Source organism: Oncorhynchus nerka, linkage group LG10, assembly GCF_034236695.1.
Source record: "Oncorhynchus nerka isolate Pitt River linkage group LG10, Oner_Uvic_2.0, whole genome shotgun sequence".
In the NCBI taxonomy this organism is placed as follows: domain Eukaryota; kingdom Metazoa; phylum Chordata; class Actinopteri; order Salmoniformes; family Salmonidae; genus Oncorhynchus; species Oncorhynchus nerka.
This window is the reverse complement of record NC_088405.1, coordinates 6,326,092-6,342,501: the sequence shown is the minus strand read 5'-3', so window position 1 is coordinate 6,342,501 and position 16,410 is coordinate 6,326,092. Positions and strand designations below refer to the sequence as shown.

General features: G+C 41.4%; 1 protein-coding gene across 1 annotated transcript in view; it reads left to right on the top strand.

The window, feature by feature from the left end:
* The window catches only part of LOC135573641 (glutaredoxin 3-like), a 34,088-nt gene that overhangs the window by 15,373 nt on the left and 2,305 nt on the right, over positions 1-16,410 (top strand). The window contains exons 3-7 of the mRNA XM_065022945.1: positions 963-1,024; positions 1,145-1,202; positions 6,283-6,335; positions 14,610-14,649; positions 14,767-14,859. Coding sequence (XP_064879017.1) covers positions 963-1,024; positions 1,145-1,202; positions 6,283-6,335; positions 14,610-14,649; positions 14,767-14,859 — 306 coding nt within the window. The remainder of the gene's footprint in view (positions 1-962; positions 1,025-1,144; positions 1,203-6,282; positions 6,336-14,609; positions 14,650-14,766; positions 14,860-16,410) is intronic.

The window sequence follows — 16,410 nt, the reverse complement described above, 5'->3', positions numbered from 1 at the left end:
GAGCCTGTAATCGAAACCACAAATGCTGATGCTCCAGATACTCAACTAGTCTAAAGAAGGCCAGTTTTATTGCTTCTTTAATCAGGACGACCGTTTTCAGCTGTGCTAACATAATTGCAAAAGGTTTTTTTAATGATCAATTAGCCTTTTAAAATGATGAACTTGGATTAGCTAACACAACGTGTCATTGGAACACAGGAGTGATGGTTGCTGATGATGGGCCTCTGTAGATATTCCATAAAAAATCTGCCGTTTCCAGCTACAGTAGTCATTTACAACATTAACAATGTCTACACTGTATTTCTGATCAATTTTATGTTATTTTAATGGGCAAAAATGTAGCTTTTCTTTAAAAAACAAGGACATTTCTAAGTGACCACAAACTTTTGAACGGTATTGTGTGTGTGTGTGTGTGTGTGTGTGTGTGTGTGTGTGTGTGTGTGTGTGTGTTAGTGTGATTCAGACTGTAGGTGTGTGTGTTAGTGTGATTCAGACTGTAGGTGTGTGATTCAGACTGTAGGTGTGTGTGTGTGTGTGTGTGTGTGTGTTAGTGTGATCCAGACTGTAGGTGTGTGTGTGTGTGTGTGTTAGTGTGATTCAGACTGTAGGTGTGTGTGTTAGTGTGATTCAGACTGTAAGTGTGTGTTTTAGTTTGATTGACTGTAGGTGTGTGTTAGTGTGATTCAGACTAGGTGTGTGTGTTTTAGTGTGATTCAGACTGTAGGTGTGTGTGTTAGTGTGATTCAGACTGTAGGTGTGTGTGTTAGTGTGATTCAGACTGTAGGTGTGTGTGTTTTAGTGTGATTCAGACTGTAGGTGTGTGTGTTAGTGTGATTCAGACTGTAGGTGTGTGTTTTAGTGTGATTCAGACTGTAGGTGTGTGTGTTAGTGTGTAGGTACAGTAGAACGAAGGGCTTCTGCAGTGACCCAGTGACCCATCTCAGTGTTGATACCTGTTGTAGGAACTAGCTGAATCTGGAGAGCTGGAGAAGACCTGTCCCAAGGCTGTCACACTGGAGCACAGGTAAAACACACCTTTATACACATACACACACACACACACACACACACACACACACACACACACACGTGGAAGATGGCACGTTGTATTGTGTGACTTATGGACTGTCCTTATAACCTCCAGGTTGAAGTCGACCATCAACAGGAGTCCAGTCATGCTGTTCATGAAGGGCAATAAAGAGGTACGTAGGTGTCACTGTATAACAGGACAATAAAGAGTTACGTAGGTGTCACTGTATAACAGGACAATAGAGGTACGTAGGTGTCACTATATAACAGGACAATAAAGAGGTACGTAGGTGTCACTATATAACAGGACAATAAAGAGTTACGTAGGTGTCACTATATAACAGGACAATAAAGAGGTACGTAGGTGTCACTGTATAACAGGACAATAAAGAGGTACGTAGGTGTCACTATATAACAGGACAATAAAGAGGTACGTAGGTGTCACTGTATAACAGGACAATAAAGAGGTACGTAGGTGTCACTGTATAACAGGACAATAAAGAGGTACGTAGGTGTCACTATATAACAGGACAATAAAGAGGTGTCACTATATAACAGGACAATAAAGAGGTACGTAGGTGTCACTGTATAACAGGACAATAAAGAGGTACGTAGGTGTCACTATATAACAGGACAATAAAGAGGTACGTAGGTGTCACTATATAACAGGACAATAAAGAGGTGTCACTATATAACAGGACAATAAAGAGGTGTCACTGTATAACAGGACAATAAAGAGGTACGTAGGTGTCACTATATAACAGGACAATAAAGAGGTACGTAGGTGTCACTATATAACAGGACAATAAAGAGGTGTCAATATAACAGGACAATAAAGAGGTACGTAGGTGTCACTGTATAACAGGACAATAAAGAGGTACGTAGGTGTCACTATATAACAGGACAATAAAGAGGTACGTAGGTGTCACTATATAACAGGACAATAAAGAGGTACGTAGGTGTCACTATATCATAACAGGACAATAAAGAGGTACGTAGGTGTCACTATATAACAGGACAATAAAGAGATACGTAGGTGTCACTGTATAACAGGACAATAAAGAGGTACGTAGGTGTCACTATATAACAGGACAATAAAGAGGTGTCACTATATAACAGGACAATAAAGAGGTACGTAGGTGTCACTGTATAACAGGACAATAAAGAGGTACGTAGGTGTCACTATATAACAGGACAATAAAGAGGTACGTAGGTGTCACTATATAACAGGACAATAAAGAGGTACGTAGGTGTCACTATATAACAGGACAATAAAGAGGTATGTAGGTGTCACTGTATAACAGGTCAATAAACCTGTGTGTTTGTTTGGTCTGTGTACTTAATGGAATAGAATGGGGGCAGCAGGTAGCCTAGTCGTTAGAGCGTTGGACTTGTAACCGAAAGGTTGCTAGGTCGAACCCCCGAGCTGACAAGGTAAAAATCTGTCATTCTGCCACTGAACAAGGCAGTTAACCCAACTGTTCCTAGGCCATCATTGTCAATAAGAATTTGTTCTTAGCTGACTTGCCTAATTAAATAAAGATTAAAAAAAATATACATATAATAAAATGGAATAGAAAAGGAGAATAGGACTTGAATATAATTGCAGTTAATCATAAATAAATGCTGCAGAAACATACATGGACAATAAACTGAGGCTTGTGTTTGGCCTACATAATACTATTCTAATATAACTCCAGTACATTACTTCAAGAGGTACCAGTTGGCCTACATAATACTATTCTAATATAACTCCAGTACATTACTTCAAGAGGTACCAGTTGGCCTACATAATACTATATAATACTATTCCAATATAACTCCAGTACATTACTTCAAGAGGTACCAGTTGGCCTACATAATACTATTCTAATATAACTCCAGTACATTACTTCAAGAGGTACCAGTTGGCCTACATAATACTATATAATACTATTCCAATATAACTCCAGTACATTACTTCAAGAGGTACCAGTTGGCCTACATAATACTATTCTAATATAACCAGTACATTACTTCAAGAGGTACCAGTTGGCCTACATAATACTATTCCAATATAACTCCAGTACATTACTTCAAGAGGTACCAGTTGGCCTACATAATACTATTCTAATATAACCAGTACATTACTTCAAGAGGTACCAGTTGGCCTACATAATACTATTCTAATATAACTCCAGTACATTACTTCAAGAGGTACCAGTTGGCCTACATAATACTATTCTAATATAACTCAGTACATTACTTCAAGAGGTACCAGTTGGCCTACATAATACTATTCTAATATAACTCCAGTACATTACTTCAAGAGGTACCAGTTGGCCTATATACTACTATATAATACTATTCCAATATAACTCCAGTACATTACTTCAGTTGGCCTATATACTACTATATAATACTATTCTAATATAACTCCAGTATATACTCTATATAATATATAGTATATAATATGGTACAGTTGGCCTATATACTACTATATAATACTATTCTAATATAATATATAGTATATAATATAGTACAGTTGGCCTATATACTACTATATAATACTATTCTAATATAACTCTAGTACATTACTTCAAGAGGTACCAGTTGGCCTACATACTACTATATAATACTATTCCAATATAACTCCAGTACATTACTTCAGTTGGCCTATATACTACTATATAATACTATTCTAATAGAACTCCAGTATATACTCTATATAATATATAGTATATAATATAGTACAGTTGGCCTATATACTCTGCCAATTTGGTAGATAAGGACAATTGGTATTGCATACATTTCAACAGAGTTGAGGCTAATCTGAAATCAATAATATTCTGCACCTCACAGAGCAGTGGGATCCCCCCCTCACACACACACACACTAATGGTTCAGGAGTACCCCAAACCCCCCAGACACACACACACACACAGACACTAATGGTTCAGGAGTACCCCCAGACACTAATGGTTCAGGAGTACCCCCAGACACTAATGGTTCAGGAGTACCCCCAGACACTAATGGTTCAGGAGTACCCCCAGACACTAATGGTTCAGGAGTACCCCCAGACACTAATGGTTCAGGAGTACCCCCAGACACTAATGGTTCAGACTACCCCCAGACACTAATGGTTCAGGAGTACCCCCAGACACTAATGGTTCAGGAGTAACCCCCAGACACTAATGGTTCAGGAGTACCCCCCAGACACTAATGGTTCAGGAGTACCCCCAGACACTAATGGTTCAGGAGTACCCCCAGACACTAATGGTTCAGTACCCCCAGACACTAATGGTTCAGGAGTACCCCCAGACACTAATGGTTCAGGAGTACCCCCAGACACTAATGGTTCAGTACCCCCCAGACACTAATGGTTCAGTACCCCCAGACACTAATGGTTCAGGAGTACCCCCAGACACTAATGGTTCAGTACCCCCAGACACTAATGGTTCAGTACCCCCCCCCCCAGTCACTAATGGTTCAGGAGTACCCCCAGACACTAATGGTTCAGGAGTACCCCCAGACACTAATGGTTCAGGAGTACCCCCAGACACTAATGGTTCAGGAGTACCCCCCAGACACTAATGGTTCAGTACCCCCCAAACACTAATGGTTCAGGAGTACCCCCAGACACTAATGGTTCAGGAGTACCCCCCACCCCAGACACTAATGGTTCAGGAGTACCCCCTCCCAGACACTAATGGTTCAGGAGTACCCCCAGACACTAATGGTTCAGGAGTACCCCCAGACACTAATGGTTCAGTACCCCCCGACACTAATGGTTCAGGAGTACCCCCCCCAGACACTAATGGTTCAGTACCCCCCAGACACTAATGGTTCAGGAGTACCCCCAGACACTAATGGTTCAGTACCCCCCCAGACACTAATGGTTCAGGAGTACCCCCCAGACACTAATGGTTCAGGAGTACCCCCAGACACTAATGGTTCAGTACCCCCCAGACACTAATGGTTCAGGAGTACCCCCCAGACACTAATGGTTCAGGAGTACCCCCCCAGACACTAATGGTTCAGGAGTACCCCCAGACACTAATGGTTCAGTACCCCCAGACACTAATGGTTCAGTACCCCCAGACACTAATGGTTCAGGAGTACCCCCCAGACACTAATGGTTCAGGAGTACCCCCCCCCCAGACACTAATGGTTCAGGAGTACCCCCAGACACTAATGGTTCAGGAGTACCCCCAGACACTAATGGTTCAGGAGTACCCCCAGACACTAATGGTTCAGGAGTACCCCCCCAGACACTAATGGTTCAGGAGTACCCCCAGACACTAATGGTTCAGTACCCCCCCCAGACACTAATGGTTCAGTACCCCCCCAGACACTAATGGTTCAGTACCCCCCCCCCAGACACTAATGGTTCAGTACCCCCAGACACTAATGGTTCAGTACCCCCAGACACTAATGGTTCAGTACCCCCCAGACACTAATGGTTCAGGAGTACCCCCAGACACTAATGGTTCAGTACCCCCAGACACTAATGGTTCAGTACCCCCAGACACTAATGGTTCAGTACCCCCCAGACACTAATGGTTCAGTACCCCCCTCCTACCTCTTCATATTGATGGCTGCTGCTCTCAGATGAAGACATATCTTCAGAGTAGTTTCACCCAGGTCCCCTGTGAATCCCTTCTCTCCCTTTGGTTCTATCTGGAGACACGGATCTTTATTTCCTTTTCCCTCCATTTCTTAAAAGACCGTTTCTAAGTGGGGTCCTGTGAAACCAATAGCAAGTTGAAACTTGCTCAATGAAAGCTTGAGTTTGGTTTCATTCCTGGAGGGAAGAAGTCCTAACTCCTCCTGCTTAACTAGGCAAGTCGGTTAAGAACAAATTCTTATTTACATTGAAGGCCTAGGAACAGTGCCTTGTTCAGAATGACATATTTTTTACCTCGTTAGCTTGGGGATTCGATCCGGCAACCTTTCGGTTTACTGGCCCAACGCTCTAACCACTAGGCCGCCATTTAAAACCATGTGTTATCTTGAAAGCATTTCTCCTACTCACTCAGAAAACACCATTTTGTATATTAGCTATTTGAAAAGATCTTTGTCTTAAAAAGAAACATTGCTTCCTGTGATTTTGTTCTGCAATAAAATGGTTTTGTGTGGACTCACCCGTTGAAGGATCTGAATTGAGTTAATATGTTGATTATAAAGTGTATGTTCTTTGTTAAGATACTGGCATGGGTATGATTATGTTATCTGTTTGGTTTCTAAAGTCTGTTTTTCTTCCTGTATCTGTAGCAAGCCAAGTGTGGATTCAGTCTTCAGATACTGGAGATAATGAACAGCTCAGGGTGAGGTAACACCACTATATCACGATACTGGAGATAATGAACAGCTCAGGGTGAGAGAACACCACTATATCATGATACTGGAGATAATGAACAGATCAGGTGAGAACACCACTATATCACGATACTGGAGATAATGAACAGCTCAGGGTGAGAACACCACTATATCATGATACTGGAGATAATGAACAGCTCAGGGTGAGGTAACACCACTATATCACGATACTGGAGATAATGAACAGCTCAGGGTGAGAGAACACCACTATATCATGATACTGGAGATAATGAACAGCTCAGGGTGAGAACACCACTATATCACGATACTGGAGATAATGAACAGCTCAGGGTGAGGTAACACCACTATATCACGATACTGGAGATAATGAACAGCTCAGGGTGAGAACACCACTATATCATGATCAGCTCAGGGTGAGAACACCACTATATCATGATACTGGAGATAATGAACAGCTCAGGGTGAGGTAACACCACTATATCACGATACTGGAGATAATGAACAGCTCAGGGTGAGAGAACACCACTATATCACGATACTGGAGATAATGAACAGCTCAGGGTGAGAGAACACCACTATATCACGATACTGGAGATAATGAACAGCTCAGGGTGAGAGAACACCACTATATCACGATACTGGAGATAATGAACAGCTCAGGGTGAGAGAACACCACTATATCATGATACTGGGGATAATGAACAGATCAGGGTGAGGTAACACAACTATATCATGATACTGGAGATAATGAACAGATCAGGGTGAGGTAACACCACTATATCACGATACTGGAGATAATGAAAAGCTCAGGGTGAGAACACAACTATATCACGATACTGGAGATAATGAACAGCTCAGGGTGAGAATACAACTATATCACGATACTGGAGATAATGAACAGCTCAGGGTGAGAACACCACAATATCACGATACTGGAGATAATGAACAGCTCAGGGTGAGAACACCACTATATCATGATCAGCTCAGGGTGAGAACACCACTATATCACGATACTGGAGATAATGAACAGCTCAGGGTGAGGTAACACCACTATATCACGATACTGGAGATAATGAACAGCTCAGGGTGAGAACACAACTATATCACGATACTGGAGATAATGAACAGATCAGGGTGAGAACACAACTATATCACGATACTGGAGATAATGAACAGCTCAGGGTGAGAACACCACAATATCACGATACTGGAGATAATGAACAGCTCAGGGTGAGAACACCACTATATCATGATCAGCTCAGGGTGAGAACACCACTATATCACGATACTGGAGATAATGAACAGCTCAGGGTGAGGTAACACCACTATATCACGATACTGGAGATAATGAACAGCTCAGGGTGAGAACACAACTATATCACGATACTGGAGATAATGAACAGATCAGGGTGAGAACACAACTATATCACAATACTGGAGATAATGAACAGATCAGGGTGAGAACACAACTATATCACGATACTGGAGATAATGAACAGCTCAGGGTGAGAACACACCGATATCACGATACTGGAGATAATGAACTGATCAGGGTGAGAACACCACTATATCACGATACTGGAGATAATGAACAGATCAGGGTGAGGTAACACCACTATATCATGATACTGGAGATAATGAACAGCTCAGGGTGAGGTAACACCACTATATCACGATACTGGAGATAATGAACAGCTCAGGGTGAGGTAACACCACTATATCACAATACTGGAGATAATGAACAGCTTAGGGTGAGGTAACACCACTATATCATGATATTGGAGATAATGCACAGCTCAGGGTGAGAACACCACTATATCACGATACTGGAGATAATGAACAGCTCAGGGTGAGAGAACACCACTATATCACGATACTGGAGATAATGAACAGCTCAGGGTGAGAGAACACCACTATATCATGATACTGGAGATAATGAACAGATCAGGGTGAGGTAACACCACTATATCATGATACTGGAGATAATGAACAGATCAGGGTGAGGTAACACCACTATATCACGATACTGGAGATAATGAACAGATCAGGGTGAGGTAACACCACTATATCATGAAACTAGAGATAATGAACAGCTCAGGGTGAGGTAACACCACTATATCATGATCATGAACAGGGTGAGGTAACACCACTATATCATGATACTGGAGATAATGAAAAGCTCAGGGTGAGAACACAACTATATCACGATACTGGAGATAATGAACAGATCAGGGTGAGAACACAACTATATCACGATACTGGAGAAAATGAACAGCTCAGGGTGAGAACACCACAATATCACGATACTGGAGATAATGAACAGCTCAGGGTGAGAACACCACTATCATGATCAGCGCAGGGTGAGAACACCACTATATCATGATACTGGAGATAATGAACAGCTCAGGGTGAGGTAACACCACTATATCACGATACTGGAGATAATGAACAGCTCAGGGTGAGAGAACACCACTATATCATGATACTGGAGATAATGAACAGCTCAGGGTGAGAGAACACCACTATATCACGATACTGGAGATAATGAACAGCTCAGGGTGAGAGAACACCACTATATCATGATACTGGAGATAATGAACAGATCAGGGTGAGGTAACACCACTATATCATGATACTGGAGATAATGAACAGATCAGGGTGAGGTAACACCACTATATCACGATACTGGAGATAATGAACAGATCAGGGTGAGGTAACACCACTATATCATGATACTAGAGATAATGAACAGCTCAGGGTGAGGTAACACCACTATATCATGATCATGAACAGGGTGAGGTAACACCACTATATCATGATACTGGAGATAATGAACAGCTCAGGGTGAGGTAACACCACTATATCACGATACTGGAGATATTGAACAGCTCAGGGTGAGAACACAACTATATCACGATACTGGAGATAATGAACAGCTCAGGGTGAGAATACAACTATATCACGATACTGGAGATAATGAACAGCTCAGGGTGAGAACACAACTATATCACGATACTGGAGATAATGAACAGATCAGGGTGAGAACACAACTATATCACGATACTGGAGATAATGAACAGCTCAGGGTGAGAACACAACTATATCACGATACTGGAGCTAATGAACAGATCAGGGTGAGAACACAACTATATCACGATACTGGAGATAATGAACAGCTCAGGGTGAGGTAACACCACTATATCACGATACTGGAGATAATGAACAGCTCAGGGTGAGAACACAACTATATCACGATACTGGAGATAATGAACAGATCAGGGTGAGAACACAACTATATCACAATACTGGAGATAATGAACAGATCAGGGTGAAAACACAACTATATCACGATACTGGAGATAATGAACAGCTCAGGGTGAGAACACAACTATATCACGATACTGGAGATAATGAACAGCTTAGGGTGAGGTAACACCACTATATCATGATATTGGAGATAATGAACAGCTCAGGGTGAGAACACAACTATATCATGATACTGGAGATAATGAACAGCTCAGGGTGAGGTAACACCACTATATCACGATACTGGAGATAATGAACAGCTCAGGGTGAGGTAACACCACTATATCACGATACTGGAGATAATGAACAGATCAGGGTGAGGTAACACCACTATATCATGATACTGGAGATAATGAACAGGGTGAGGTAACACCACTATATCACGATACTGGAGATAATGAACAGGGTGAGGTAACACCACTATATCACGATACTGGAGATAATGAACAGCTCAGGGTCAGGTAACACAACTATATCACGATACTGGAGCTAATGAACAGCTCAGGGTGAGAACACAACTATATCACGATACTGGAGATAATGAACAGATCAGGGTGAGAACACCACTATATCACGATACTGGAGATAATGAACAGCTCAGGGTGAGAACACAACTATATCACGATACTGGAGATAATGAACAGATCAGGGTGAGATAACACAACTATATCACGATACTGGAGATAATGAACAGCTCAGGGTGAGGTAACACCACTATATCACGATACTGGAGATAATGAACAGATCAGGGTGAGGTAACACCACTATATCACAATACTGGAGATAATGAACAGCTCAGGGTGAGGTAACACCACTATATCACGATACTGGAGATAATGAACAGGGTGAGGTAACACCACTATATCATGATACTGGAGATAATGAAAAGATCAGGGTGAGGTAAAAACACTATCACGATACTGGAGATAATGAACAGGGTGAGGTAACACCACTATATCACGATACTGGAGATAATGAACAGCTCAGGGTCAGGTAACACAACTATATCACGATACTGGAGATAATGAACAGCTCCGGGTGAGAACACAACTATATCACGATACTGGAGCTAATGAACAGCTCAGGGTGAGAACACAACTATATCACGATACTGGAGATAATGAACAGCTCAGGGTGAGGTAACACCACTATATCATGATACTGGAGATAATGAACAGCTCAGGGTGAGAACACAACTATATCACGATACTGGAGATAATGAACAGATCAGGGTGAGAACACAACTATATCACGATACTGGAGATAATGAACAGCTCAGGGTGAGGTAACACCACTATATCACGATACTGGAGATAATGAACAGCTCAGGGTGAGAACACAACTATATCACGATACTGGAGATAATGAACAGATCAGGGTGAGAACACAACTATATCACAATACTGGAGATAATGAACAGATCAGGGTGAAAACACAACTATATCACGATACTGGAGATAATGAACAGCTCAGGGTGAGAACACAACTATATCACGATACTGGAGATAATGAACAGCTTAGGGTGAGGTAACACCACTATATCATGATATTGGAGATAATGAACAGCTCAGGGTGAGAACACAACTATATCATGATACTGGAGATAATGAACAGCTCAGGGTGAGGTAACACCACTATATCACGATACTGGAGATAATGAACAGCTCAGGGTGAGGTAACACCACTATATCACGATACTGGAGATAATGAACAGATCAGGGTGAGGTAACACCACTATATCACGATACTGGAGATAATGAACAGGGTGAGGTAACACCACTATATCACGATACTGGAGATAATGAACAGGGTGAGGTAACACCACTATATCACGATACTGGAGATAATGAACAGCTCAGGGTCAGGTAACACAACTATATCACGATACTGGAGCTAATGAACAGCTCAGGTGAGAACACAACTATATCACGATACTGGAGATAATGAACAGATCAGGGTGAGAACACCACTATATCACGATACTGGAGATAATGAACAGCTCAGGGTGAGATAACACAACTATATCACGATACTGGAGATAATGAACAGCTCAGGGTGAGGTAACACCACTATATCACGATACTGAGATAATGAACAGATCAGGGTGAGGTAACACCACTATATCACAATACTGGAGATAATGAACAGCTCAGGGTGAGGTAACACCACTATATCACGATACTGGAGATAATGAACAGGGTGAGGTAACACCACTATATCATGATACTGGAGATAATGAAAAGATCAGGGTGAGGTAAAAACACTATCACGATACTGGAGATAATGAACAGGGTGAGGTAACACCACTATATCACGATACTGGAGATAATGAACAGCTCAGGGTCAGGTAACACAACTATATCACGATACTGGAGATAATGAACAGCTCCGGGTGAGAACACAACTATATCACGATACTGGAGCTAATGAACAGCTCAGGGTGAGAACACAACTATATCACGATACTGGAGATAATGAACAGCTCAGGGTGAGAACACAACTATATCACGATACTGGAGATAATGAACAGATCAGGGTGAGAACACAACTATATCACGATACTGGAGAAAATGAACAGCTCAGGGTGAGAACACCACTATATCACGATACTGGAGAAAACGAACAGCTCAGGGTGAGAACACCACAATATCACGATACTGGAGATAATGAACAGCTCAGGGTGAGGTAACACCACTATATCATGATCAGCTCAGGGTGAGAACACCACTATATCATGATACTGGAGATAATGAACAGCTCAGGGTGAGGTAACACCACTATATCACGATACTGGAGATAATGAACAGCTCAGGGTGAGGTAACACCACTATATCATGATACTGGAGATAATGAACAGCTCAGGGTGAGAACACAACTATATCACGATACTGGAGATAATGAACAGCTCAGGGTGAGAACACAACTATATCACGATACTGGAGATAATGAACAGATCAGGGTGAGAACACAACTATATCACGATACTGGAGATAATGAACAGCTCAGGGTGAGAACACAACTATATCACGATACTGGAGATAATGAACAGCTCAGGGTGAGGTAACACCACTATATCACGATACTGGAGATAATGAACAGCTCAGGGTGAGGTAACACCACTATATCACGATACTGGAGATAATGAATAGATCAGGGTGAGGTAACACCACTATATCACGATACTGGAGATAATGAATAGATCAGGGTGAGGTAACAACACTATATCATGAACAGGGTGAGGTAACACCACTATATCACGATACTAGAGATAATGAACAGATCAGGGTGAGGTAACACCACTATATCATGATACTGGAGATAATGAATAGATCAGGTGAGGTAACACCACTATATCACGATACTGGAGATAATGAATAGATCAGGGTGAGGTAACAACACTATATCATGAACAGGGTGAGGTAACACCACTATATCACGATACTAGAGATAATGAACAGATCAGGGTGAGGTAACACCACTATATCATGATACTGGAGATAATGAACAGATCAGGGTGAGGTAACACCACTATATCACAATACTGGAGATAATGAACAGATCAGGGTGAGGTAACACCACTATATCACAATACTGGAGATAATGAACAGATCAGGGTGAGGTAACACCACTATATCACAATACTGGAGATAATGAACAGATCAGGGTGAGGTAACACCACTATATCATGATACTGGAGATAATGAACAGATCAGGGTGAGGTAACACCACTATATCACAATACTGGAGCTAATGAACAGATCAGGGTGAGGTAACACCACTATATCACAATACTGGAGATAATGAACAGATCAGGGTGAGGTAACACCACTATATCATGATACTGGAGATAATGAACAGATCAGGGTGAGGTAACACCACTATATCACAATACTGGAGATAATGAACAGATCAGGGTGAGGTAACACCACTATATCACAATACTGGAGATAATGAACAGCTCAGGGTGAGGTAACACCACTATATCATGAACAGGGTGAGGTAACACCACTATATCACGATACTGGAGATAATGAACAGATCAGGGTGAGGTAACACCACTATATCATGATACTGGAGATAATGAACAGATCAGGGTGAGGTAACACCACTATATCATGATACTGGAGATAATGAACAGATCAGGGTGAGGTAACACCACTATATCACAATACTGGAGATAATGAACAGATCAGGGTGAGGTAACACCACTATATCATGATACTGGAGATAATGAACAGATCAGGGTGAGGTAACACCACTATATCATGATACTGGGGATAATGAACAGATCAGGGTGAGGTAACACCACTATATCATGATCATGAACAGGGTGAGGTAACACCACTATATCATGATACTGGAGATAATGAACAGATCAGGGTGAGGTAACACCACTATATCATGATACTGGGGATAATGAACAGCACAGGGTGAGGTAACACCACTATATCATGATCATGATGGTTAGTATCTTGTCTGTGTTTCCTGTTTGCAGGGTGGAATACAGCACCTTTGATATGATGGTTAATATCTGGTCTGTTTATAATATGATGGTTAATATCTGGTCTGTTTATAATATGATGGTTAATATCTGGTCTGTTTATAATAATGGTTAATATCTGGTCTGTTTATAATAATGGTTAATATCTGGTCTGTTTATAATAATGGTTAATATCTGGTCTGTTTATAATATGATGGTTAATATCTGGTCTGTTTATAATAATGGTTAATATCTGGTCTGTTTATAATAATGGTTAATATCTGGTCTGTTTATAATAATGGTTAATATCTGGTCTGTTTATAATATGATGGTTAATATCTGGTCTGTTTATAATAATGGTTAATATCTGGTCTGTTTATAATAATGGTTAATATCTGGTCTGTTTATAATGATGGTTAATATCTGGTCTGTTTATAATAATGGTTAATATCTTGCCTGTGTTTCCTGTTTGCAGGGTGGAATACAGCACCTTTGATATCCTGGAAGATGAGGAGGTAAAAGAGGCTGTATCTGTCTATGACATTTGCAAAACCATGTTGGTGAAACCTAAAGATGTTTTTCTACATGTTGACGTGGTTTTCTTCCTTTATCTTCCAATCACCGATGTCCAGGTTAGACAGGGTCTGAAGACATACTCAAACTGGCCAACGTACCCTCAGCTATACGTCAATGGAGAACTCATTGGCGGGCTGGACATTGTGAAGGTGAGAATTGACCATAATTGCGCTTATTACCTCCACTTAGTTCTGGACTAGTCTGAATATGTCTATAAACCATTTACAATGGAGATCGTCCATTTAAAATAGCTTTTTAGTCCTAAACTAGGCTGAATCTGTGTCTGGGGAAAACCAACCCTTATAGGATCAGCCAGGCATGTCACAGTGTCATAGACAGAGGCAACAGCAGTACCACAGACTCTCCACCAGGTGTCACTAAAGCACCGCGTTCTGTTTTCTTAGCCTGCTTAATGTCGTCATGCCATGTGCAGTCAGACAGGCAGCATGAAGGGGGGGTCATCCTCGGTAGTAAAAAAAGCACAGAGGAAAAGATTGGTGTAATGTAAATACCCAGGTTTCTTAGTGAACTACATTAAACCATGGCTAAGGGAAGGTTACACAACATTGAGATAGTATAGTCCCCAGTGTGTCTAGACAACATTGAGATAGTAAGGTCCCCAGTGTGTCTAGACAACATTGAGATAGTAAGGTCCCCAGTGTGTCTACACAACATTGAGATAGTAAGGTCCCCAGTGTGTCTAGACAACATTGAGATAGTAAGGTCCCCAGTGTGTCTAGACAACATTGAGATAGTAAGGTCCCCAGTGTGTGTCTACACAACATTGAGATAGTAAGGTCCCCAGTGTGTCTAGACAACATTGAGATAGTAAGGTCCCCAGTGTGTCTAGACAACATTGAGATTAGTAAGGTCCCCAGTGTGTCTAGACAACATTGAGATAGTAAGGTCCCCAGTGTGTGTCTAGACAACATTGAGATAGTAAGGTCCCCAGTGTGTCTAGACAACATTGAGATAGTAAGGTCCCCAGTGTGTCTAGACAACATTGAGATAGTAAGGTCCCCAGTGTGTGTCTAACAGTAATCCTCTGTTAGATATGCCTACTTATTTCACCAAGGGCCTTGCTTTGCATAAACTAGGCCTGTAGTCCGGGTGGGTTTAAAACAGTGTATTTCCCAGTAGTGGCTAGTGATGTCAGCTGGAGTTCAGTGTTAATAGATCACCTGTCAATCACGGTTCTTTATAAGGACTGCATTGTGATAACATGTCACTGTTCTTTATGAGGACTGCATTGTGACAACATGTCACTGTTCTTTATGAGGACTGCATTGTGACAACATGTCACTGTTCTTTATGAGGACTGCATTGTGATAACATGTCACTGTTCTTTATGAGGACTGCATTGTGACAACATGTCACTGTTCTTTATGAGGACTGCATTGTGATAACATGTCACTGTTCTTTATGAGGACTGCATTGTGACAACATGTCACTGTTCTTTATGAGGACTGCATTGTGACAACATGTCACTGTTCTTTATGAGGACTGCATTGTGACAACATGTCACTGTTCTTTATGAGGACTGCATTGTGACAACATGTCACTGTTCTTTATGAGGACTGCATTGTGACAACATGTCACTGTTCTTTATGAGGACTGCATTGTGACAACATGTCACTGTTCTTTATGAGGACTGCATTGTGATAACATGTCACTGTTCTTTATGAGGACTGCATTGTGAC